General features: G+C 40.5%; 1 protein-coding gene across 1 annotated transcript in view; it reads left to right on the top strand.

Annotated features, from left to right (window-relative positions):
• The first annotated feature begins 299 nt into the window (after window positions 1–299).
• The window catches only part of cry2 (cryptochrome circadian regulator 2), a 39425-nt gene continuing 12206 nt past the window's right edge, over window positions 300–27518 (top strand). Inside the window, exons 1-11 of the mRNA XM_056282646.1 lie at window positions 300–637; window positions 3209–3317; window positions 5416–5558; window positions 13857–14041; window positions 15174–15262; window positions 16861–17001; window positions 17259–17384; window positions 17512–17697; window positions 20649–20800; window positions 21863–22065; window positions 22257–22337. Of these exons, the coding sequence (XP_056138621.1) occupies window positions 480–637; window positions 3209–3317; window positions 5416–5558; window positions 13857–14041; window positions 15174–15262; window positions 16861–17001; window positions 17259–17384; window positions 17512–17697; window positions 20649–20800; window positions 21863–22065; window positions 22257–22337 (1573 nt within the window). The 5' untranslated portion in view covers window positions 300–479. The remainder of the gene's footprint in view (window positions 638–3208; window positions 3318–5415; window positions 5559–13856; window positions 14042–15173; window positions 15263–16860; window positions 17002–17258; window positions 17385–17511; window positions 17698–20648; window positions 20801–21862; window positions 22066–22256; window positions 22338–27518) is intronic.

The raw sequence follows: 27518 nt of genomic DNA, 5'->3' as shown, positions 1-27518 counted from the left end.
TGGTTTGACGTATAACACATAGGTAAAGACATCTAATGCGTAATAAACTCATTCATAACAACAAAAGTGCCAAGTGTTGGTGAAGATTGCTGCTTTCGTATTTGACAAGCGATCATAACATGACGTCGCTCTATTCGCATGAAACGTGACAGGCCGCTTGCCAACATGTGCCGGCCCACCAATCAACAGCCGACCTCGCTGTGCGCTCGCCGCCATGTCTCTCCTGCGGACCAATAAGCGAAGGCACATGGACGACAGTGTTACATGACGTCGACGTCGTATACTCCTCAGAGCCCGGGTTTGCTGTGACGGGTCAACACAGTCGGGGAAGTTTCCGAGGTCTACGAAAAGTCTTACTATTTATTTTTATTTTTGGACGGGGGACTCTCCATTTCCGGATTTAAGCCGTCGTTTCTGTCATTTTTGCCATTGATTTTGCTCGAATGATGGACTGAGAGACAGAAAAACAAAATAACAACATGGTGGTGAATTCGGTGCACTGGTTTCGCAAAGGGCTGCGGTTGCACGATAATCCGGCATTGCAAGAGGCCCTGAACGGAGCGGACACTGTGCGCTGTGTTTATATTCTGGACCCCTGGTTTGCTGGTTCTGCTAATGTGGGAGTCAACCGATGGAGGTCTGTGAAAGCCATTTGTCAAGACAGCTCTGTTTACCTACACAACGCTGTGTATTGTTGAATTGTTATTAACTCATGATACGGTCGTTGGTTCTTGTGAGCCGTTGACTTCTGTGTTGGGAGTTTTGACTAGGGCCTCTCCACGTCAGTCTGCTAACATTAGCACGTAGCTAGCCATTTAGCCCACTGGATCTTGTTTCCGTGGAAAACGTTTGCACATGTACAGTATAATTACTGCAAATTAAAAAAAAAGTGAATCATAACATTTACACCGAAACTGGACTGAGGACATTTTAATTTCGGTTCGCAGTTAGCGTGACGCTAACGTTGGTAGGTAGCCAATTTACCCAGCTAATGGTTAATAGCGACCCGATTTGCCAAGTTAAGCGAAACTTTAAATTCATCGCGAATAAGTGAAATGACGCTGATACGGGACGAACAGTTCGGATTTGTTTTTAGGAAAATCCAGGTCACCTAGCTATTCATACAGACTTACCTAACAGGGCTCCTCTCCGTTAACCTAGCAAGTTATGTAAAAAGACATTTTTCTTATTTGGTAAACTAGCGTAGAAAAATGCGGGGGGGGGGGAAGCAGTACCTCAACCACAATTTTCATATCGTCTGTGGTTAGTTCTTCTCGCTGGCATAAATTATAAAAGGGGTTTCTGAGGAACAGAATAACACTAACAGAAAGTGAAAATGTCAAGCTCACAAGGGCTCCCTTTTTACTTTCAGATCTCATGTAAAACGACTCACTTGTGAAGTGATGAAGTGAAGAAAATAAAACATCATCAAATTTGATATTGACATTTACTCGTTTGGCACACCGTTATCCGAAGCCATTTACAAGAGAGCAAGCAGATTGCAAGTAAATGTGAGCGCTACCAACAGGCATCACAGACCGGTTGCTACGTTGTAAACATAGCCAAGAGTGCGTGTTAAACCCATTTAGTGTAAGTACGCCCAAGAGGGAAATAACGTCGCGTTTCACACGACTTCCGTATTTTTCACATTCTTCTGCCCAGCTTGCGGGCTACCGACATTGATTTTACAGCACTTGGTAGGTGAAACGTAGAGGCAATCATGCCACCATTTTATTTTCATATTGATTGCTTCATTGAAGGCAGCGGTAAACATATATCCCAACAAATAAAACAGGACCCGCCCCTCTAATCCAATAGGCATATTATTATTTTTTTTATCCTGAAATGCATAGTTCAAATCTAATGCTAGTCCAGTGGCAAGTTGAGGTCGATCAACAGATTTCTATTCTACTTTTCCTTTTTAAATGACATTCATATTTGATACAGTGTTCAGTGTATTTGCAAGGAAGGGTTATAGTATGAAATGTATACAGTGAAAAAGTGGCAAATAAATCGAATGTAAAATGGTTGCATTTCTTTTAGCTGGTTTTCAGCGATTTAACAATAAGCTTGTGCACAGGACTACCATTGACAACATGCTAAAGAAAAACAAGAAGGTAGTAAAGCCTTATTTTCCATTGGCCAACATTCAAAAGCTATACTCTTTGCTCTGTCCCCTCATCTCTATTGACTTGTCAGATTTCCTAAAGCGATAGTAAAAACTACTGTGAATATGGTTTTTGATATTTTAGCAGAAATATTCCGATTTACTTATTAGCAACTTTAAAATAAGCAAAAATTTATCCTAAATTGTACATTTTCTCATTGCCTCTGTTGTCAGGCTGTGTGAGTGTGTAGTCTTTGTTTTAATACACTAAAATGGTTATATTTACACTATATTTCCAGCCTTCTGCTCTCATACTGCCACCCGATGGCAACACACCTTTGGATGTTATGAATTATAATTGGGCTATAACAAAGGATGATAATGACCATTAAATGCAAATATAGTAACCATGATTCTCGGTTGTATGGGGAGGCCTATGAAATTTATTTCTTCATCACTTATTACATTACTGACCAATTAAAATCAGAATCAGAAATCAGAATCAATTTATTGTCATCTCAGTCATGTACTTTCATACACAAAAGAGACGAAATTTCGTTTCTCCCAGCTTACAGCAGTGCAACACAAAAGACAAAAAACACATATCCACAAGAAAACGGCACCACCTAAAACATACCAAAATGGAGAGTCATGTACCACATAACATAAAATGTTAAAATGTTATGAGGTACATGACTCTTGTTTACAAAATATGGCTCCCTTCATTTTGACCATGTGATATCAAACCAAACCAAATATCATAAATGGTATGAGCTTTGAAAACATGCTAATGTAATTCTGAAAACAAAAGTTGATTTACAAGCAAGTAATAAGTACAAGAGTTTTGTCATCAGAGTTGTTGTCTTCATGTGAAAATCGGAAAAAATTGTAAGTTTATTATATTACATATTTTGTAGCAGTTTTGCACTTTGATTTTTGCTGCAGTCAGTTTTTCAGTATGGCATTTTGTGACCTATAACATCTCCCTAAGTTTCAGTCTGTTATTGTCAAAATATCTGTCTCATTCATCCAACAGGGCAGGGATAAATATATCATATTTCTGACTGATCATATTGCTCTATTCTTTTTGTCTCCCTTTAGGTTTTTGCTGGAGTCTCTTGAGGACTTGGACAGCAACCTGCGGAAACTGAACTCGAGATTGTTTGTTGTGAAAGGGCAACCCACTGATGTCTTCCCCAGGCTTTTTAAGGTTTTCACTGTTTTTACTTAAACATATCACTCAAATGTCTCTTATAATTTAGTTTTGTAAGAAAACTACAGATTAGTCCAAATCAATTGTATGTTCAGTGACAGCCAGCTCATGTTTTCCACATATACTAAGTGAAGAAAACTTATTTGCTGCATTTCTACACTTGCCCAGTCTGTTCTGATCAGAACCATTGAGTAGCTGTGGTTAATTCAAATAGAAAGCAGACAACAATCAGCTGACCCTTTAGCCTATGAATGTTTATAATTGCTGGATGACACAGCCAGTTGTCCTAACATCCATTTGATACCCCTTTCGACCAATATGGGACTGGAGCTGGTGCCAGCCTTTAATTATGAAAACGTCATGTTTTACAAATTTATTTATCTTAGCTGAGATTTATCTCTACATTGCCATTTTTCAGTTCTGTACTTGTGCTATGATCACATCATTCTTTGGCTAGCCTATGAGTTCATGTTTGAGTGGCAAATTGCACATTCCACGAGGGTTCCCATGCATTTTGGAAAACCTGGACATTTACAGGCTAGTTTTCCAGTCATTGAAAACACCTGGAAAATGATAAAATTGATAAAGTGTTCTCAAAATATTATTGAGGTAATGGACAACTGTCAAGTTAGGTTTATGAAATCGTTTTTCAGGTGAGATGCTCTGTTTTCAGTGTAATCTTTAGTTGAGATCGCATTTTTGTAGCCACTGAGATTGCACGTCAGTGTTTGATGTTTTGGGGGGGGATTGTTCAATGACCGTTACAAGGTCAATTTAGAGACTGGTGAGGCTTCCAGTGATTGGTCACATTATTCAATATTAACTTCCATGAGCAACGGCTTTCATGTATATCTAAGCAAAAGTAATGAAAAATGTCCTTGTGAAGTCCTGGAAAATGATTTCCTAATAAGAGTGGGAACCCTATCTATGAATTTGTCTTGGTAGAATGCCCAATGTATAGCCTTGATTCAAGAAATAAGATCAGTTTTGAAAGTGGAAAACAAAGGCTAAAAATATCTCACATCAACCAAAAATATTACAGAGATATCAAAATGATTTGCGGCTAAGTTAGTGTAGAAGAATTTTTTCTCCAGCAAAATAAATTGTCAAAGTCGGTAGTTGTAGAGTGAAAATTGCAGTTGTGTGCAAGTGAGACCAGTGGCGTACAGTAGTTCTGATGGACTGGCTCCTCAAATGTAAAGGAGCCATTATTTTTATACAGTGAATAGCACTCTACATAGGATGTAATTTAGATTCACAGGATTGTATCAGTTTCATTCACAATAGCATGATAGACTTAACAGCAATGTGACAACAATGTAAATAAATTTACATTAAATACCATCAAGTTTGGCCTGGGACATGGACCGGTGTTCTTTGCATAATTGAGAGTAGTTGGCATATAGAAAGACCAGTCGTCTCAAGAGTGAGAGAATTAGAATCCTCCAGGGTGTAATTATCAAATGACAGATAACTCAATAAGGCTCAAATTAAGTAAACACCTGTGTAGAGAGGTACTCGAAACTTGGTGCCTTCCTGTCCGAAGGAAAGCCCTTTATTACAATGAAGATAAAAAATATGCTTTCACATTAGATTTGTGGTGGTAGGTAACTTTCTGTACATAGTGCAAAATAGAAATGTAATAGATACCTGTATTTAGTGCTACTTCATTTTATAGTATTAAATGTTTGAACTGCCCTTCAGGAGATGACAGCTATGGACCCTGTCTTTAAGTAATCTGTTTACTCCAGAAAGTAGCAATAGGCATGGGCGCAAGTCCATTCAGCACTTTACCTGTGCCCCCATCCATAGGGTTAGTGGTTGTGTCAGGAAGGGCACCCAATGTAAAATTTTGCCAAATCGGTATGCAGATTGACAAGGCCATACCGGATCGGTCGAGGCCCGGGTTAGCAACGGCCACCATTGGTTCTGTGCCCTGACAGGGTACCGATGGAAACTGTAAAATCTGCTGTGGCGACTCCTGAAAACAGGAAACAAGTTGAAAGAATAAGTTTACTCCATAAAGTCAACTTTTATGCTTACACTTCTTTTGCCACCTTAAACACTTTCTCTCTCATTCTCTTCTCTCTATCAGGAGTGGCAGGTGACGAGACTGACATTTGAGTATGATCCAGAACCTTATGGGAAGGAGAGGGACGGAGCCATCATCAAGATGGCCCATGAGTTTGGAGTTGAAACCATAGTCAAGAATTCGCACACTCTTTACAACCTGGATAGGTTAGTATGACACACTCACGGTTATCTTGAGAGCGTGATCATTGACCAACTTCAACTACTCATAATAGCCATTCCATTTGGAAGTTTGACAACTAAGGTCCTCCGTAAACCAACTCATGGGATTCAGGTTGCTAACACCTGCTATGCACACTTGTTGACAAAATTATGACTATTTCAAACTAGATCTCTGAACAAATGCTTGTCTTTTTAAATACAGTGCTTATTTTTGCTTTTTTTGTTTTTCTTCAGTAAGATGCTTTTGTGAGGTACGAATTCATGTCAAAAGGTTGTCCTTTAAAGAGGGTAAACTGAATTTAAATGGTTATCACAACAATTCAGACTAGAAATTACATATGGGTCAAAAAGCACTCCAATATCACAGTTTGCAATATCTCTGTAGTGGCAAGATGTTAAAGAATAGATAAGATAAGATACTTTATTGTCATTGTATGCATACAACGGAATTTCATTTGGTGACTCTCATTTGGTGACTTACCATTTTCATTTGGTGACTTACCATGTCTATCTTAACCATGGTAAAAAGTCTACAAAATACAAAAACATGTACAGCCAAACGATAAATACAAGGTGCTGGACAGACAAACATATGAAAAACAGAAAAATAGAGTCTGCACACTAGATAATGCTCACATAAACATGCTCAAAACGTCATTTGGTGGTATACCATTAAATGTTTATGTGAGCATTATCTAGTGTGCAGACTGTATTTTTCTGTTATAAGATAGACATGGTGCCTACGTCATGTCGTATGTAATGTTGTTGAATGTCTAGGAATGTAAGATTTTATTGTTGCACACACTGTAAATTGATAAGCGTCATCCTCTGCATACTATGTATATTTTAATTTGATGTTCACATGGCTGTGACGCCTGAGGAGAGTCAAATTACTAGCATTTGTAGTCAAGTTCTTAGATAGGATGCAATTGAGATTGTCTGAAGGGGGCCTATATCAGCCAGCCATAGTTTCGTTGCACTTTAAGGCTGTTAGAAATACCTTTCTCACGCTTCGGATATTTGACACATTTTCCCATATTCGAATATTCATTCTAGATTAATAAGCCAGTAGAAGCAAATCAAGGCCCAAGACAGGTGATTGGATCATGAATGCAGTCACAACCATCATTTGTTCCCTTTTAATATTTCAGTGTTGATTGAAAAATAAAGGTTGAAACCAACATGGTATATTTTAAAAATTTTCTCATAAACAAATGAAGAACATGGGAACAGTTTTGGAACGACATAAGCTAAAATCGGGGCCGGTGATTATAATTTCAGCATTCATAAAAAATGCTTTTAGACTGGAATTTCAAGCAATTAGAGGTCACAATTAAATGCACACTCAAAAACAACACCTAATTTCTCTTCTGAAGATATCTAATCATCATATGCTACAGGATGGTCAAGATGTTGTATATAAAAACTCCTGACATGGGTGTTGCAGAAAAAAACAAAACAAAAATGAAGTATCTGAATGCTGAAATTATGACCAAATATCAACCTACCAAGCAAGTATCCAAATATTTGGATGTTCGGGACCAGCCCTAGTTGTGGTCCATTTTGCAGGTTTAACACCACTGACGAAATATTTAACCCCACCCTAGTCTGGCCTAACGAATGAGAGAAACTTGTATAATATATATTGATGCTGACCAAATCTGGTCAGTCACATCCCACCCTTTCCTCTCTCTCCAACTCCCTTGTGTTACAGATTATCCCCAGTTGCTGCTAATAAAAATGTCTTTTGCTGGAACTGAGTAGGTCAGCAGAATATCAGAAAACACTACTATTAGTTTTGAAGGACTGGGCCCTGACCCAAACCCTATACTATTTGATGAATGAAGCCCATTGTAGAATCCAAGGAAAACATGATTGACAATCTGAATGTCTTTTTAAATTCTTACAAGTACAGGAATTTAAAAAGACTGCATATGTTTAGCCCATCTCTGCAGAAAGCCTTTTTCATTCAATAGAAGCGATCTCGTAGAGGGCAGGTACATGTATGTGGACATCAAAGTTTTGTGTGCTTATGCATGTGCACACATGCATATGTAGTTGAGTACAGACAGAGGGAGCCATGTGAGCTCTCATTTGGTTGACCAGTTAGGTTGTTATGTAAATGCAACAGATACGTGTGGAGATAAACGTACCGCTGAGTACTCAATCTCTCTCTCTCTTACTGTCTCTCTCACTCCTATCAGATGAATGTATACTGTTAAATAATCATTACTAATGGTGCTTTTTAATTCACCTTTTTTGGACGGGAGATTTTTTTTCCTTTTAAACATATATTCAAATTGTTTTTGAAATTGTATGACGCACAATCAATTGTTCTCCTTAATACAAGATTCATAAAACATTATATGCACTCTGTAGACACAGTCAGCTGTCACAGAAAACAGAAATTAACCAAGCAAGACGATTTTTTTAAACATTTAAAATGTGCAAAATATATCTTATGAAACAGCCTCAGAAGAGGACACGTCAATTATATCAGTAACTGTACTTGAGGTAATCAGAGTAGGTTCATGAATCACAGCTGTCTGATTAGCTAGACACTAAAAGAAACACTGAAGATGACAATTCCATTGTTACATTAAAAACAATGGACGTCTGTGCTTTTGTAAATTGGTTGAAATTGTTTCAGCCACTCGACATCATAACCAACAGGGACATCCAGTGGTCATTTCACAATACTGCAGATCACACCCCAGTACATGTGCAGAGTTGTTAGAGGGCTGTGCATGTAGGTGAAAGCGTAAGGGAGACGTAGTTGTGTAAGAGAGAGAGTAGGAGAAACTGTGATAGCTAGCCAGATATTATCTTCATTTTTGAGAGAAAGGAACATTTTGGATTTTCAGCAGTAATGTTTGAATTCATGTCGTTGTTACGTGAGAGTGCTGAAGACAGTTTTGTGGGATTAGAGCTGTGGATCCAGACAAGCTCAGTCATAAACGTAGTGAACTGACTGAACTCCTCCCCCCTCAGTGAACTGACGAATAGGAAACTATTCTAGCCTCAAAGCAACAACAGGGATCCAGAATGGCTGAACAAATTCAATGTCTTGTATAAGACTTACACTCTAAATAGAGACTTACTGTTAGATGATGTCCTGGCAAAATAGTCTGATAATAGCCATTCTATTTATTTGAAATGGTCCCCATATGTAACCAAGTATTGAAATGCTACTTAAGACATGTCCATATTATGTGTATGTAGTATCCTGAGCTGTATCCAAAACCCAGACTGACTCAGGGAGCTGATTAGATTGGAAAACCAGTTTTCAGTCATTCTTCAATATATTTCCAAATTTAGCTAGTTACACTGATGAGCCAAAACATTATGACCACTCACAGGTGAACTGAATAATGTTGATCATCTCCAAACAAGGGCACATGTCAATGTCTGGGTAGATTAGATGATAAGCAAACAATCAGTTCTCGTAGTCAATGTGTTGGATGCAGAAGAAATGGACAGGAGTGACCTTAACTTATGGCCAGATGACTGGGTCAGAGTGTCTCTGAAACAGCAAGGCTTGTGGGGTGCTCCTGGTCAGCAGTGGTGAGTACCTACCGACAGTGGTCTGAGGAGGGACAAACCAACGACAGGGTTTTGGGTGCCCAAGGCTCATCAATGCATGAGGGAAACGAAAGCCATCCTGTCTGGTAAGAACCAACAGAAGGTCTACTGTGGCACAAGTCAGAGAAATTTTTAATGATGGTTACAGGAAGAATGTGTCACAACACAGTGCATTGTACCGGCTGCTCAGCTGCAGACTGGTCCGAGTGCCCATGATGACCTCTGTCCACAATGGAGCGCAAGCATCTGAACTGGACCTTGGAACGGTGGAAGAAGGTTGCCTGGTCCGATGAGTCCCGTTTTCTTTTAGATCATGTGGATGGCTGTGTACTGTTTACCTGGGGAAGTGACGGTACCAGGATGCCCAGTGGGAAGACGACAAGCCGGTGGAGGGAGTGTGATGCTCTGAGCAGTGTTCTGTTGGGAAACCCTGGGGCCAGCCATTTATGTCAACTTCAATTTGACATGTACCACCTACCTAAACATTGTTGCAGACCAGGTACAACCCTTCATGGCAATGGTATTCCCTGGTGGTAGTAGCCTCTTTCAGCAGGATAATGCACCCTGCCACACTACACGCATTGCTTGAGAATGGTATGAGGAACATGATGAATTGTTCCAGGTGTTGCCCTGGCCTCCAAATTCTCCAGATCATAATGAGCATCTGTCGGATGTGCTGGACCAACAAGTCCAAGCCACGGTGGCTCCACCTTACTACTTACAGGACTTACAGAATCTGCTGTTTTGGTGGCACACGGCGGACCAACAGCACATTAAGCAGGTGTTCATAATGTTTTGGCTCATCACTGTGCTATCTAGACACAGTCTACATATATCTATATCTACATTTTTTTTAAATTGTAAGGTATCCTTGAGTGCTCTGAAAGGCACCCAGAAATGTATTATTATTACTATTTATTAACTTCAGTGTTATTTGCAGGTGGTAAAGGGAGTTTTAGAGTTAAACAGATGTGGGTTCACATCAGTGACCAATGGTGCTCCATTTATAAATAATTGTTTTCAGGTTATCGTGAATCCTTTCTCAGCTTGATCTGAATTTGTATCACTCCCTATAGAATATGATGCAAGAAAACTGTCTCTTGGTTAGCCCTCATTCACAGGAAGGTCTGGCAGCCTTTTCTGCCTTGTATTCATAGTTTTTCACAAAGTCTCTTCAGTTGAGTGGGTGCTTCCCAAGTGGTCTTGAAGCCTGGTCATCTGGCTGAAGCACTACCTCACTACGCACTATACCAGCCTTCCAGACGACCCAATATAAATTATCTTCAATGTGTTCTATGTAATATTTCAACTCAATGTTCGGTAGGAAAATAAGGTATCTACACCACAATGAAGAGAACTTGTCACCACTCCTCACCCCCATTGAGAATATTGTTTGACATACAAAATTCTTCTTGCCGGGATAGGAGATGTGGTATTGTATGAGGAAGTTGGGAGTTGCAGAGAAGTATGTAGGATTGGTGCAGGATATGTATGAGGCAAGTATGGCAGTGGTGAGGTGTGCAGTTTGAATGACAGATGGGTTCAAGGTGGAGGTGGGATTACATCAACGATCGGCTCTGAGCCCTTTCTTGTTTGCAGTGGTGATGGACAGGTTGACGGATGAGATCAGGCAGGAGTCTTCATGGACATGATGTTAGTGGCTGACACTGATCTGTAGCAAGAGTAGGGTGCAGGTTGAGGAGAGCCTGGAGAGGTGGAGGTATGCACTGGAGAGAAGAAGAATGAAAGTTAGTAGGAGCAAGACGGAATATATATGCGTGAATGAGAGGGAGGACAGTGGAATGGTGAGGATGCAAGGAGTAGAGGTGACGAAGACGTATGAGTTTAAATACTTGGGATCAACTGTCCAAAGTAACGGGGAGTGCAGAAGAGAGGTGACGAAGACAGTGCAGGCACGGTGGAGTGGGTGGAGAAGAGTGTCAGGAGTGATTTGCGACAGAAGGGTACCAGCAAGAGTTAAAGTGAAGGTTTACAAGATGGTTATGAGACCAGCTATGTTATATGGTTTGGAGACAGTGGCACTGACGAAAAGACAGGAGGCGGAGCTGGAGGTGGTAGAGTTGAAGATGCTAAGATTTTAATTGGGTTTGATGAAGAAGGGCAGGATTAGAAACGAGTATATTAGAGGGACAGCTCAGGTTGGATGGTTTGGAGACAAAGCAAGAGAGGCATGGTTGAGATGGCTTGGACATGTGTGGAGGAAAGATGTGGGCATATTGGGAGAAGGATGCTGAATATGGAGCTGCTAGGAAAGAAGAAAAGAGGAAGGCCAAACAGGAGGTTTATGGCTATGTTGAGAGAGGACATGCAGGTGGCTGGTGTGACAGAGTAAGGTGCAGATGACAGGAAGAAATGGAAACGGATGATCCACTGTGGCGACCCCTAACGAGAGCAGCAGAAAGTAGTAGTAGTAGATTTGGCATACGATATAATGCAAACACACTGTCATAAGGAGAGAAGTAATGCTACTGTAATTTACAAGTCCATGATAGACTGCTAATACCCAACATTTAAAGACAGGAGGAAATGGAACAGAGCAGGTACTTGGATACGGTGAACTATCATCAGTGTGCAGCAGGCAGGGCAAAAATGTTTCAGTCTACAGTGCTTGGCATGCTTCAAACCATTCTCTTCATTGGAGCTTTACACAAATGTGGCGTACACAAAGTCATTTCATACTTGTTGTGAACTAGCTGATCTTGAAGGTAGGGCATAGAGTTATATGTCATCTGTACACCAGGCCTCACCTCTCAACTTCTGCCATCTACCTCCATAAAGTCATTAACTTTTAAGCGTCTTCATAATCGCAACACTAAGAGTCAAATGTGGATGCAGGCAAACACTGAGTTTTCTGTCAGAACTATTCATCGTGAATTGTGAGAAGTAGTTGTGATACAGTGATAAGTAGACCACGTGAAAGGCTACCCATTTTTTCAGCTATGCATATTTGGTCAACAGCTGTGAAAAGTGGGCATAGACTTTGAAATGTCAGATTTAGAAAGTTCAGCTTCTGCATGCCATGAAGTAGTGTTTGGAACATTAAATGGTGTCAAATGATGTCGAAAAGTTCCTTTCATATATCCAAATTTCGGAGTATTGCATCAAAATATTTTTTGTAGTTTTCTGAAACTGACACTGATGTCTATGCTGACTTTCCACAGTGTAGGCCAGGTTTCCTCAGGGGTGTAAATGCTCAGAGTTTGAAGTGGTTTGCAAATTCTATCTGTTCATACTAGCGTTGGATCGGTTTCTGGTTTTGCCGGTCCAGTGTAGGAGCTTAAACCAGTTTGATTTTATGCAAACAGACTGAACCAGGATTTGTCATTATGAAACATTCTGGCAAATTAAAAAGTAGCCTACATCAGCTACTTGTGCTGATGGCATCACGGTGCTAAATCCATCCTGTATTGCATTAGTAATAAGCAATATGACAATGTGATTTTACTTAGTATTATATTTGTTAATAAATGGACTAACGGAGCCACTAATTTATTGCCGAGCCAAGGAGGCCAAATTTTAGAAGAGTTGGGGGGAAGATGCGTGGTGCGTTTTGTTTACTTTGTTTGGGGGTGACGAGAGACAAGATATGACAGAGTTGGTGTCAAAGAAAACCAAAACTGCGCCAATACAATCGCTACACATCTCATTCAGGCCCTTTTCCCACTGGCCAAAAAACCCGCTAACATCCACCTTTTTACACAGACCAAAGGTGGACGTTAGCGGGTTTTTCCTCGTGTTCCACTCGGGAGCGGTTGCCGAGTAAAGTGCGACACCTACTGGTGAAATTCGGTATATCGTCCGGTCCAATGTTTGGCTTACTTTCAAACCGGTTAAAATTTTTACATCGGCCCTACCCTAGTTCATACTTAGCACGGCTGCTTCTGCTGTCACCGTGACTGCTTGCCGCTTTGAGGAAAAATTCCGAGGGTGTTCATCTTTATCTGCATTTGTGTGACTCTTCACATTGCAATTACAAAGGCTTACTGTTTACAATACCCCCCTTTTCTATGATGGACAGCTCTTCACCCCACCTTCAAGTTTAGTCAGAAAAGGTATGAATGGCTTGAACGAAACAACCTGTCCAACATGATCAGCACACTATTTGTTTGCATGCGCAGTGTCTTTGTTTATGGTGGACAAAAGATCTCAGTATCACACCAAGTGTAAAAGCCTAAATGGTAGCTTTTTCCTTCTTACTTTCTACTGCCATCCCTCAACTCGAGCTAACCTTAATAGTAGCAGTCTTTGCCCTCTCTCATATTGTGTTATGTGGATTAGCCCTTGTGAGAGGTGATTGAGCATTTATAAGTAACAAGGGATGGGTTTGTGCTATGGGTGAGGAGTTATTTTAACTAGAAAAACTTACTTGAAGCTCAGTACAGAGGATAACAAGAAACCAAATGGGGAAAAGGTTCATCCTAAATCAAATATTAAGTCCTGTTGAGAGGTTTTTGACTAAACGATGGTGAAATGCTAACTTGACCTATGTTCAAATCCACTTGAACGTTTTGACACAAAATTAATTTTTTGTCTCCCTATGATAGAAGGTTTAACAGTCTTTTTACTTTCAAGTGTTTCCAGGACAAAGTCATCATAGTGGAGGCCAATAAATTGTTCATATACCGTGTTCTAATGACACTGCATATTGACCTTACATTTCTTTCTTTTACCTCCTTATAGGATCATAGAGTTGAACAACAACTGCCCTCCTTTGACTTTTAAGCGGTTTCAGGCCATTGTGAACAGACTGGAGCTGCCCAGGAGACCTATACCTACCATCACCAAACAACAAATGGACAGATGTAAAACTCAAATAGCTGACAACCATGACCAACACTACAGTGTACCTTCTCTGGAAGAATTAGGTAAAATGGTAGCATTACTGTGTTGGATGTGATATTGTATTACAGTTTTTTTTTTTTTTTACTAAATTAAGGACTCACATTATTGACAACATGACTAACATAATAGTGGACCTTTGTCTTTCTGTGTTTATATTTAGTCTTATTAATTTCTTTCACATCATTGTTTAAAAATTCAGCCTCCACACATAGTTTTAAACATTTAAATCTTGGCGCTTCTCGCCGCAACTCACATCTTTGTACTTTAACTTCAGAACTCTGTTGAAGTAGTCCATGCCTTACCTTAAAGCTGAAATCTTTGAGTTTGCGCCATTGATAAATCATTATTTTATCTATCTGGACCATGAAGTTAGGTTATATAATACTAATTGGCACCTTTACTGTGGTTGGAGACACTTTCCACTCTCCATATACAGCTGCTGATATTTTTTTATTGGGTTTCACAAACACTGGTGTCATGACAAACATGTATGTGTTGGAAATAACTCCAGCAAGAATATAGATTGAAACGTGATGCTGATTTGGTGAAGTTTCTGTTGAACAGACAATCAGTATTACTGTAGAACACTATTGTGATAGAGTTTGAAGAAGTTTTGTATTACTTTTGAGTGCCTGTGTTAGCTTTTGTCCAAGGATGTCATTATTACATGGGTGGGAACTGTTTACTGCTGAGCTGACGGCACACAAGTCACAATGGCTGCCACACCTTGTCTGTAGCCGGGAGTAAATCAGTTGTAATAGGTCTATTTCTTGCTGCCTTCTACATTAACTATATTGGAATGTTGTTCTACTGTAATATTGCTTGTCTGTCCAACAGAATTGCTATGTTCTCGTCACTTTTCAAATAGATAAAATAAAATTTATTAAAGGAGAAAAGATGCAGATTGCAGTTTTAAGGGCATTTTACAGCAGTTGTTTAGGCAGTAGATGTTGGGTCTTGTCCACACCCGTCATCTAGGTTTCCCCTGTCAAATCACAGCTAATCGAAATAGTGTGCTACTAACATAGTGTCCTGTAATTGGTGGAGCAATGCTAAGATTGTTATATCCATTTGATGTTAGGAACTGTCTTAATTATTTAGGGTTGGATTTGCAGGTTATATCTGACCCTTGTGTCTGTGTATCTGTTCTAATAGGTTTTAAAACAGAAGGCCTACCTCCTGCTGTTTGGAAAGGAGGGGAGTCAGAGGCCTTGGACAGACTCAATAAACACCTGGACAGAAAGGTAAATAGAAAGTGGTTTAAAGGTCAAATCCATAATTACAGAGTGGAATCGCACAAATCGGATTGATGGGTCAGGGAGTTAGTTTGTACGTGCGCATACACATACTTGTTACCACTACCACTTTCAGACACTACCACAAGTAGCGGTGGGACAATGGGAAAATTTCATTTCATGATTATCCTGGTCTAAATATGTGCGATCACAACATTATCCCGATAATCATCAAAATATGCTTAAAACTCATAAAATTGCACTAAAACATACTGAACTCACTTTAACTTACATTTTGTTAAGAAAAAAATATTTTCATTTCAGCACATGATAGGACACATCTGGACCAGCCAGCTGGGCCAGCCCTACAAACTTGACTGATTACCTATATTTCCCATCCCTAACCATAAGCAGCATGCCATGAAAGTACTTCTGTTAGACAAATGTAGACCGGCTGAAGTCAATATTCAACTGTTGAATTGATATGGTAAACATACCACTATCAGATGACAAATGTTAGCTAACTGCTATTAAAATACTGCCCTGTAATCGTTTCCAAAAAACAGGCAAATATAAGCCAAACCTTGTATGAACAAGGGCCTTGGCCCCCCCAGTATAATCAACAGGTACTTATCTTCTTTCAGCGCTCTCTAACAAGGAACAGCTACACCAATGGTTATCCATGTTTGTCCTCAGCATTGGTTGCTTTCTTGTTTTTGTTTTTGTTTTACTTTATTTTTCCTCTGAACACTGAGTTTCTTTTTTCTCTGGAGCATCGTAAGTTTTTCTGGGATGCTTATTTGGTTTTTCCGCCTTAGCTTCCAAGCCTGGAAGCTTTCTGGCAGGAAGCCCTGAAGGCAAGCCAATCAGGGTTGCAAACGCTTTCGTCACATCGAAATTCAGCTCTGGCAAAACAATCATTGTTGGTTGATGTGAAATGCACCACTATGCATCATCAGCACGGGAATGCAGCGTGGGAATGTCACCCCAAACACCAGATTTAAAACTCCGGTATACTGCGAAATACAGAGAGTTTTACCTGGCGATGATAGGCTTAATCAGCATTGTGTGAACTCGTTTGGCAAGGGCTTGAATGTCACAGACATGGATTTTTTATGTAAAAGTCCTGCATTCTAGCTTTAACTATTATTTGGTGTGCACTACCTCGTTCGACTGGGGTTCATAATTTACTGTTTTTGCCATGTATTTACCTATGAAATACCTATGACTGAGCGGACTGTTAAAGGAAGTCTTAAGTTTTCAGCTAAATTTTTGTGACTCAGCTCTGGACAAAAACTGTAACTGCTAACATAAATTAGTTTGCATGTAATGCATAACGACAACTGTGAATATCTGTAGTCTTCTCTAGAGGATAAACGTTGAACAGTATTTATAGTAGAGGAAAAACAAGTCTTTCGTGCAGATTTGCCTTGTAAAAGAAGGGGAGGGTATAGATGGAAAAGCACTGTGCAACAAGTAAAGATATAGAATACACTGTCCGGCAAGCATAAGTGTAATTTCTTCCACATCAACCTTCTGATGTTTTGTCTTATTTGTGCTGCACTGATTGTTCTCTCTGGGTTTTTCCTTTTTGTCTGTCTGTATAGGCATGGGTGGCCAACTTGGAGCACCCACGGGTCAACATGTGCTCTTTGTTTGCCAGTCCCACTGGTCTCAGCCCTTATGTTCGCTTCGGCTGTCTGTCGTGTAGGGTTTTCTACTATAACCTTCGAGAGCTTTACATGAAGGTAAGCAACACACATGCATACACAACACAGACCACGGTTTTGGTCTCTGGGTGTCTGTCATGTTGGCAGTGTGTCATGTTTTACTCCACCTCGGGTATAAATTTAAGATCAGCACTCCTGCTACTGACTCAATTTATGTTGTTTGTGCACTCTTTATTTCAGTGATACATACAAAATGCAGTCTTGTAACTAAGTGCATTGATAATTCATTGCTCTAAACAAACATTGTTTCTCTCGCCTTCCTTTGTTATCATTAGCTTCGTAAGCGCTGCAGTCCTCCACTCTCTTTGTTTGGCCAGTTGTTATGGAGGGAGTTCTTTTATACAGCAGCCACCAACAATCCAAATTTTGACCGCATGGATGGAAACCCTATCTGTGTCCAGGTAGGCACAGGTTCACCATTGTCGCACAAAAAACTGCTTGTCTATGCTCTTGGGAGTAGAACCAGGAGATGGACACCATCACCTGCTACCTGTTATATTTAATTACCTCTCTTCCATTTCCCTCCAGATTCCATGGGACCAGAATCCTGAAGCGCTGGCTAAGTGGGCTGAGGGACGGACTGGGTTTCCCTGGATAGACGCAATCATGACCCAGTTACGACAGGAGGGCTGGATCCATCACTTGGCTAGACACGCTGTTGCCTGTTTTCTCACTAGAGGGGACCTCTGGATCAGCTGGGAGAGTGGCATGAAGGTAGGATGGAGAGGAAATAATAGCTAGTTGGATGCAGAGAAAGGAAAAAGAAGGTAGGGATAGGAAGACGAGAAGTTAAGACAAGAAAAAGTTACAATCCTGGATATTGTTGTTTATATTTATAATTTATGTATTTGAGTCTTCCAAATCCCATTCAAAATGAAACTGTTGCCAATGCTTTTATATCAGCATCTCCGTCACCGCCATACAAAAAAAATCAGGTTCAACCATAATGTAATCTCTGTTGATAGTTTTACTTTTTTTTTTTCTTATACAAGCTTTTCCTACCATATCTACTAGCATTCCACAGCAACTTATTTTCTTTTTTCAACTATTTGCGACCTGCATTTGGTTTCCTTGGTGAAGATGTTCAACACCCTGCAACATCCCGTCCAACATCCCGTCCAACATCCCGTCCCCGGGTAAAATTATAATTTTACCTGGGGACAGTCCCACCCAACAGTAACTATGAAAATGAGTAACAACAAAAACATTGATTATTCAGATAATCACAGTTCAGCTGTTTCCTTAAATTTTAACCAAAGCTCTGTTTTTCTATTAGAACAGAAATAGAATAGGATACACTTTTAGTCATTTGTACATACAAACAATGAAATTCATTCTCTGCATTTAACCCCCTAGCTGTGTAGCTAGGAGCAGTGGGCAGCCACCATGCAGCGCCCGGGGACCAACTCCAGTTATTTCTTCCTATTGCCTTGGTCAGGGTCACAGACAGGAGTATCAACCCTAACATAAATGTCTCTTTTTATTATTATTATTATTATTAAGAGTTAAACCAAGCAATGGGTAGTCAAATCTTTTAAATTGATTCGGTATTTTGCAAGCTAGCGTCAGCTGACTGCTGTGCACCAAGCTGCATTGTAATCCTTCGAGGCAAATAGCGCTCGCCAAATAATAATAACAGATATAGCTGTTTTTATTTTGTACCATCAGGCTCAGAAGGTTATGAGGGGAGTCTAAAGAGCCTTATCCATGATATTAGTCATTGAGTTATATAGATATCAATCCATTTCTAACCTGGAGCAGAAGTGTTGCTCTGTAATCCTGCGAGTTGTTGTAGGATGTCAACAGTGAAGGCATGAGAAGGCTTGAGAGAGTTGGAGAGAAGTGCAAAAAAGAAAAGGGGGTGTCATTGTGCTGACTGGCCGTACTGGGATTGTCTTTTTATAATGGAAAGTATTTTCAGACACTTCTCAAAACTGAAACTGGCCTTTAAGCCCCAAAATCAGAGCTCTTTTAATGGACTTTATCTGATGAGCACTATTGCCCTGAGCTAGCTAATTGCGAGCTTATAATAGCTCGCTTACTACTGAATCACTTTTAAAGATTCTGCCACCCATCACTCAGTTTGAATCTTCTTTTTTTTTTCACCCTTTTTCTCCCGAATTGTATCCGGCCAATTACCCCACTCTTCCGAGCCATCCCGATCTCTGCTCCATCCCTTCTGCCAATCCAGGGAGGGCTGCAGACTACCACGTGCCTCTTCCGATACATATGGAGTCGCTAGCCGCTTATTTTCACCCGACAGTGAGGAGTTTCGCCAGGGGGATGTAGCACATGGGAGGATCACGCTATTCCCCCCCAGTTCCCCCTCCCCCCGAGCAGGCGCCTCGACCAACCAGAGGAGGCGCCAGTGCAGCAACCAGGACCCATACCCACATCTGGCTTCCCACCTGCAGACACGGCCAATTGTGTCTGTAGGGACGCCCGACCAAGCCAGAGGTAACACGGGGATTCGAACCGCTGACCCCCGTGTTGGTAGGCAACGGAATAGAACGCCACGCCACCTGGATGGCCCCTCAGTTTGAATCTTTTAACAATAACAAAATAGGTTTAAGTTGAAAAATGCCATAATTTAACACTAGAACGACCAAGGCCTTCATTTTGATGGTTTTGGATTTTCAGAGTTTAATAACTTGTAAAAAAATAAAATAAAATACAGACCTGCCGCTCCCTGAATGCTCCTAAAATTGCATATATTTGCATTAAAATTAGTTTTAGATCAATTGCACAAAAAAATTCGTAATTTGCACGTGATCGTGCGCATCATGTCACTATTATGACGTGTGTTGATCGCATCATTTCCTTCGCAAAGTTCATTGCTCTGTCCTAGAAACACACTAGCGTTCTCCAGTGCAGAGTAATAGTCTAAACTTATTTTTGATTATTGCCAACATGTCTGGTTACAGATGCCGTTTCAGACGCACCATGACTACCACTGAGGCGTTGCAGTATTTACAGGCGTTGGACAGCGGCGATTTTAAATTGTTTGAAAAATTGTATTTAAATTGTTGAAATGTTAATTTTGGTGTCAGTCATTTCTTAACTGAAATACTAACATGTACAATTCGTTAATATCTCAATTGGGTATTTATCTTGACAGAATATAGAGTTTAAAAACCGTGGTCAGTCGTTCTAGTAGTTATTAAGTTCCGGTCGTTGTTTGGGACTGTTTCAATAGTTATTTTCAGTTCTTTTTTTACATTTCACGTTTTATAGGCCTTGTTACGTTTGTTAGATTAGCAATGTGTTTTCCGTTTTGTTTTTCAGGTAATATTTTCACTTTTTCAATTTTGCTATTAAAGTTTGACCATGTCTCTGAAGTTTAAATTGTTTAAAAATAGTATTATAGTTGTTAAAATGTTAATTTTAGTGTCAGTCATTTCCTAACAGACATACTAACATATGCAATGCATTAATATCTCAATTGGGTATTTATCTTGACAGAGTATAGAGTTTAAAAACCGGCCGTCATTTTGACCGCCCATGGTCGTTTTAGGTAGGAGTGAAATCCTGGTCATTCTAGTGTTAAAGAATATCTGTTTTCGTATGTCAGTATCTTAGCATGTATTTTTGTAATGTGTTTGAGGGTTAATTTTGGAAATGCGGCTGAATGGTTCTTAAATGAAGTCTTTTGTATCTGTTAACAGGTATTCGAGGAGTTACTACTTGATGCAGATTGGAGTGTGAATGCTGGCAGTTGGATGTGGCTGTCCTGCAGTGCCTTCTTCCAACAGTTCTTCCACTGCTACTGTCCTGTTGGCTTTGGAAGACGCACTGATCCGTCAGGAGACTACATTAGGTTTGGAATATTCTTTTTCATATATATATATATATATATATATATATCCATCCATTCATTATCCAAACTGCTTATCCTGCTCTCTCAGGGTCACAGGGATACTGGAGCCTATACCAGCAGTCATTGGGCGGCAGGCGGGGAGACACCCTGGACAGGCCGCCAGGCTACACACACACACACACACACACACACACACACACACACATATATATATATATATATATATATATATATATATATATATATATATAAATAAAATCCATCCTAGCCAACAAACAGGTTTTACTTGGACACAAGTCTGTCTTCTGCATTCAATGCAGCATCAGGTTTTTTTTGTGAGTTTTCTTTGTTGCAGGAGTTACCGTTCAGGAACTTCTGCTGATGTTTGAATAAAATCCTTCACGAAAGCTGAAATATTGCGCATATCCCCTTTTAAATAGTGAATTTTCGGTGTATGTTTGACATGTTGCAATGCACTATCTATAATTTTGCCATATCAGGTACTTAGACCTCTGGTATGGTCCCATGAAAAATCAAGTATTCAATTCAGATTTTCAGGAATCAGAAACTAGGAAATGATAGGCTAAAATGATACATTTACCTGAAAACATAGAGCATATCTATTTAGCAGATAATCAGCCTGAGAACTTAAAAGTGTTTCACCAAAAACCTTTTTCCATGCTATTCTGTCCCCAAAATTGAATTAAAACAAAACATTTTTTGCAAGATACGCAAAATGGATTGCCAGGGTGTCTCCCTGCCTGCCGCCCAATGACTGCTGGGATAGGCTCCAGCATCCCCGCAACCCTGACAGCAGGATAAGTGGTTTGGATAATGGATGGATGGATGCAAAATGGATGGTGCAAATTATCCCAGTCCAAGTGCGGGCACACTGGGAGAACTTTTTCAGTTATTAAAGTCAGTATTTTGCTGGGGTTTTTTATATTTGGCATGTAAAAACCATTATCCTATCTTCTTTGGATTTAGTGAAAACCTTGCGTAAAGGGGCTATGTTTGTTTTTAAGAGTATGAACATTGTGTGTATGATTTTTTTTCTTTCAGGCGCTATATCCCTATGTTAAAAGACTATCCGAATCGCTATATCTATGAGCCCTGGAATGCCCCCAATTCAGTTCAGAAGGCAGCCAACTGTGTGGTGGGAGTGGATTACCCCAAACCTATGATCAACCACGCTGAGGGCAGTAGGCTTAACATAGAGAGGATGAAACAGGTCTACCAGCAACTATCACATTACAGAGGACTTAGTAAGTAAACTTTTTTGTAGCAAGACATTGTTAAACTGAATTAAACTTAGAAACACAGAGAATGATGTCACACCACAGAAGACTTTTAAATTACATTGAGGTTCTTTGTAACAGAGGGACACCTAATGGTGGCTGGAAGGATTACATTAGTGCAACATGCTCATTTGCACGTCTGTTTGTGTGTGTATCAGGTCTCCTTGCATCAGTGCCAACTATTCAGGAGGAAGCAGAGCCACCGATGACTGACGAATCACAAAACAGCAGTGGCCCTGGTAGGGAGAAACACATCTACACAGTGTTTGGGCGTCTCAACAACCAAAAGGCTCAACTGGAGACTGAAACATATAAAACACACCACAACCACCAGTCATTATGACCGTTTGGATTCTCAAAGTTTAATAACTTTGTGGGGGGGGGGGGGTACAGACCTGCCGCTCCCTGAATGTTCCTAAAATTGCATATATTTGCATTAAACTTAGTTTTAAGTAAATTGCGCAAAAAAAAAGTTATGATAAGCTCTACCTAAAACGACCATGAGCAGTCAAAATGACCACTCGTAATTTGCACGTGTCACTATTTATGACGTGTGTTGGTCGCATTATTTCTTTTGCAGAGTTCATTGCTCTGTCCTAGAAAAAAAAAACAGCTTTCTCCAGTGCAGAGTAATAGTTTAAACTTGATTTTTGATTATTACCAACATGTTCGGGTACAGACAGCGCTTCAGACGCACCATAACTACCACTGACACATTGCAGTATTTACAGGCATTTGACATTCGGCGATTGTTTGAAAAAGTAGTTTCATAACAGACATTACTAACATATGTAATGCGTTAGTATCTCAACTGGGTATTTATCTTGACAGAATATAGAGTTTAAAAACCTTGGCAGTTAAAATGACTACCCACAGTCTTTCTAGTAGTTTTTAAGTTCTGGTTGTTGTTTGGGATGGTTTCCATGTTTATTTTCAGATCTTTTTTTACATTTCACATTTTATAGGCCTTGTTACTTTTGTTAGATTAGCAATGTGTTTTCCATTTTGTTTTTCGGGTAATATTTTCACTTTTTCAATTTTGTTATTCAAGTTTGATCATGTCTCTCTGAAGTTTAAATTGTTTAAAAATAGTATTATAGTTCTTAAAATGTTAATTTTTGTGTCAGTCGTTTTCTAACAGACATGCTAACATATGCAATGCATTAATATCTCAATTGGGTATTTATTTTGACAGAATATAGAGTTTAAAAACCATCGGTCATTTTGACCGTCCATGGTCGTTTTAGGTAGGAGTGAAATCCTGGTTGTTCTAGTGTTAATAAAAAAGAGTCATACTCAAAATAAGCAAAAGGAGTTGGGGATCCTTGACAAACAGAACAAAAGGAAGAAATTGGGCCAACCACACAATGGGCCAGTGAACCCAGTTCTTCACCTAAACTACCAAAAAGGAAAACGTAAAACTAAGCGGAACCAGAAACAAATCTGATAACTGGACTGTCGTAAATGTCCAGCCCAACTAAAATAACAAACTAAACTAACCACAACCCAACATACAATAACAAGCTGGGGAGAAAAGAAGGGGGGAAAAAAACTCCTTAAGAACTGTGCTGCTGCAGACTGTCAGGAGTGTCTGACACTCCTCAAGTCCCCTTTTATTCAGTCAGCTTGCTTTACTGTTACCGGTGCTCCACACCTAGAAAGAAGGAAGGTAGAGGAGAGAGACAGAGAGAACAGGATAGCAAAGCAGAGCACAAGACGCCCACAAGAGGTGCGCAATTATACATAGGGCTTGAACTAGCCACACGTGTAACACACAGACAAAGTCCATTTGGTGGTATTGAATCTTCCTCTAGCTCCTGTATTTGTGTCCTGTAATTGTCCTGTCTTTGTCTTCAGATAGCGCTAGTGCTTCTTGTTTCCACAATTGAAGTAAGCCTCCACTGAAAACAATATAGACTGCCCTTTTTGTTCTTTTACAGGTTAAGTTATTGGCTTGAAGCCAATCCATCCGGGATGATTCATAAAATACACATGCACACCAATCAGCCAAAACATTAAAACCACCTGCCTAATATCTGTCACCAAAACAGCTCTGACCCATCGAGGCACAGACTCTATAAGACCCCTAAAGGTGTATTCTGGTATCTAACACCAAGACATTAGCAGCAGATCCTTTAAGTCCTGTAAGTTGTGAGGTGAGGCCTTCATGGATCAGACTTGCTTTTCCAGCACATCCCACAGATGCTTGATTGGATTGAGATCTGGGGAATTTGGAGGCCAAGACAACACCTTGAACCCTTTGTCATGTTCCTCAAATCATTCCTGAACAATTTTTGCAGTGTGGCAGGGCACATTATCCTGCTGAAAAAGGCCGCTGCCATCAGGGAATACCACTGCCATTAAGGTGTGTGCTTGGTCTGCAGCAATGTTTTGGTCAGTGGTGCATGTCCATGTCAAAGTAACATCCACATGACTCAAGGTTTCCCAGCAGAACCTTATCCAAATCATCACACTGCCTCTGCCAGCTTGCCCTCTTCCCATAGTGCATCCTGGTGCCATCTCTTCCCCAGGTATACAGTGCACATGCCCCCAGCCATCCACATGATGTAAAAGAAAACAGGATTCATCAGACCAGGCCACCTTCTTCTATTGCGCCATGGTCCAGTTCTGAGGCTCACATGCCCATTGTAGGTGCTTTCGGCAGTGGACGGGTTATCATGGGCTCTCTGACCGGTCTGCGGCTACGCAGCAAGCTGCAGTGCACTGTGTTCTGACACCTGTCTATCATAGCCAGCATTAGCTTTTTCAGCAATCTGAGCGACAGTAGCTTTTCTATGGGGTTGGAACAGATGGGCTACCTTTCACTCTGTGTGCATCAATGAGCCTTGGGCGCCCATGACCTTGTCACTGGTTCACCTGTTGTCCATCCTTGGACCACTTTTGGTAGGTACTGACTACTGCATACCGGGAGCACCCCACAAGACCTGCCGTTTTGGAGATGTTCTGACCCAGTCGTCTAGCCATCACAATTGGGCTCTTGTCAAAGCTGCTCAGATCCTCATGCTTGCGTATTTTTCCTGCTTCCAACTCCCCCCTTGACAGGAGCCATTGTCGTGTGATGTTCCTCACTTATCTCTCAGTGGTTTTAATGTCTTGGATGGTGTGTGTGTGTGTGTGTGTGTGTGTGTGTGTGTGTGTAAAATGTACTGGCTTCATAAAGTATTCAGACCCCTTTGCTTTTTAGCACACTGTGTTTTAGGTTTCATTTTAAATGGATAAAATTGCCATTTTTGTCCATCAAATCAGTCGACACTCAATAGTCTATAATGAAAACATGCTTTTAGACATTTTTGCAAATTTATTAAATAAAAAGGACATTTCATTTATATAAGTATTCAGAACTTTAATTCAGTACTTTGTAGAACCCCCTTTGGCAGTAATTACAGCTTTGAGTCTTCTTGGGTAAGTCTCTACAACCTTTGCACACATGGATTTGGACAGTTTATCCCGTTCTTCCTCGCAGAGCCTCTCAAGCACTGTCAGATTGGAGGGGAAGCATCTGAACTGCCATCTTCAGGGCTCTCCATAGGTATTCTCTTGGGTTTAATTGGGGTTTTCCGTTGCCACTTTTTGCTGCACCGAGTATGACCATGCTGCGTTGATTTGCGTTTCCATTACCAGTTTAAACACATCAAGTTGTGTGGAGTTGCACTCGAGATGGACTGTCTCTGGAGTTGGACCAAAGCATGCCAGACATGCCTCCCAGTAGGTTGTGGTTATGTCAGATGGGCTTCGTCATCATTCAGGGACATTTCAGCATCATCGTTCAGTGACGTTCAGCCTCCACTGCCAGACATAGCAGATACTTCAGGTGTTCATCTGTCTCCATTTTTCAAGCAATAAGCAGTAGATGCCAAGCAAAATCGTAACAACAGCCTGAAAATCCATGACAATAAGTAGCTGACTACCAACAACCGTTGCAGAGTGCAATAGTAAACTGTGCTAAAGAGGGTGCTGCTTTTAAACGTCATTGACTCAAGACAAGCACATTATCAGTTAAAGACACTCCTTCAAGCCGGTAGCCCTGTTGTAATGGAAATGCAAATCCCAGCCATGCTGGGCTGACGTGCTGAGTCAAACCGAGTCAAGTCAAGCCCAGGCACATGTGTATGGAAAAGACCTACAAGTCTAGGCTTTGGCTGGGCCACTCAAGAACAGTCAGAGACTTGTCCCAAAGCCACTCCAGCGTTGTTTCGCTGTATGCTACAGGTCATTGTCTTGCTGAAAGGTGAACATCGCCCCAGTCTGAGGTTGCATGCGCTCTGGAGCAGGTTTTCTTGAAGGACCTCTGTATTTGGCTGCATTCATCGTTCCCTCAATTCTGAACAGTTTCCCTGTCCCTGCCACTGAGAAGCACACCCGTAGCATGATGCTGCCAGCACCATGCTTCACCGTAGGGATGATAGTAGCCAGCTGGTAAGCACTGTTTGCTGAAAGCAGTAGTAGTAGGATGTTATACCCTTTCCCTGGTCTATACCATGCCACAATTTTATTGCAGAGGTCTAGAGTCTTCCCTAGATGTCATGGCTTGGTTTTTGTCCTGACATGCAGTGTGGATTGTTGAACCTTATAGACACAGGTGTGTGCCTGTCTAGACGATGTCCAATCAATTCAGTTTGCCACAGGTGGACTCCAATCAAGTTCTAGACACGTCTTAAAGATAATTAAAGCAAACAGGATGCACCTGACCACAATTTGGAGTGCCACAGCAAGGGTCTGAATACATACGTATGTCAGGGATGGGCAAGTTTGATGATAGAGAGCGCCACAAAAATTGTATTCTCACCAGAGGGCCAGATTGTGACTGTGCACTTCCACCAGTGGGATACTGTAACCCCATCACTCAATTATAGCTACTGATTTAATGAAAAGAAAAAAATATACCGGTTATCATAGTTTGTTATACCAACATTTCTATTTAATGATCTTAACACAGAAACAATACATCCACATTCTTGAGTGAGATAACATTATGTCTCAAAATGCAATGGGGTCTCAAAAAAATCATCATTCAATAATGGTACAAAAGTTAACATTCACACTAAGTGCAACAACTAATATTCATGGTTGTAGTGCATTTCTACTCTGCCCTCCCATTCCATGGCATGTTTCAAATAAACATGCATTTAGCTCAAAATGATAAATGGACTGCCTTTTATATAGTGCTTTTCTACTCTACCGACCACTCAAAAGTGCTTTTTTTTTTTTTACAATGTATGCCTCACATTCACCCATTCACACAAACATTTATACACTGATGAAGCCATTGAAAGCAATTGAAACTCACCCACAGGTGGATCAGTATAAAAGGTCTGTCTTAATGAGATACTTGTGGCCTCTCCTGCTGGCGTACAATAGACTGAATGTCAATGTTTGTGCATCCAGTCTGCATGAGCTGG

This window comes from Lampris incognitus, chromosome 6 (assembly GCF_029633865.1).
Source record: "Lampris incognitus isolate fLamInc1 chromosome 6, fLamInc1.hap2, whole genome shotgun sequence".
Lineage (NCBI taxonomy): Eukaryota > Metazoa > Chordata > Actinopteri > Lampriformes > Lampridae > Lampris > Lampris incognitus.
This window is presented reverse-complemented; position numbering and strand designations above follow the sequence as displayed.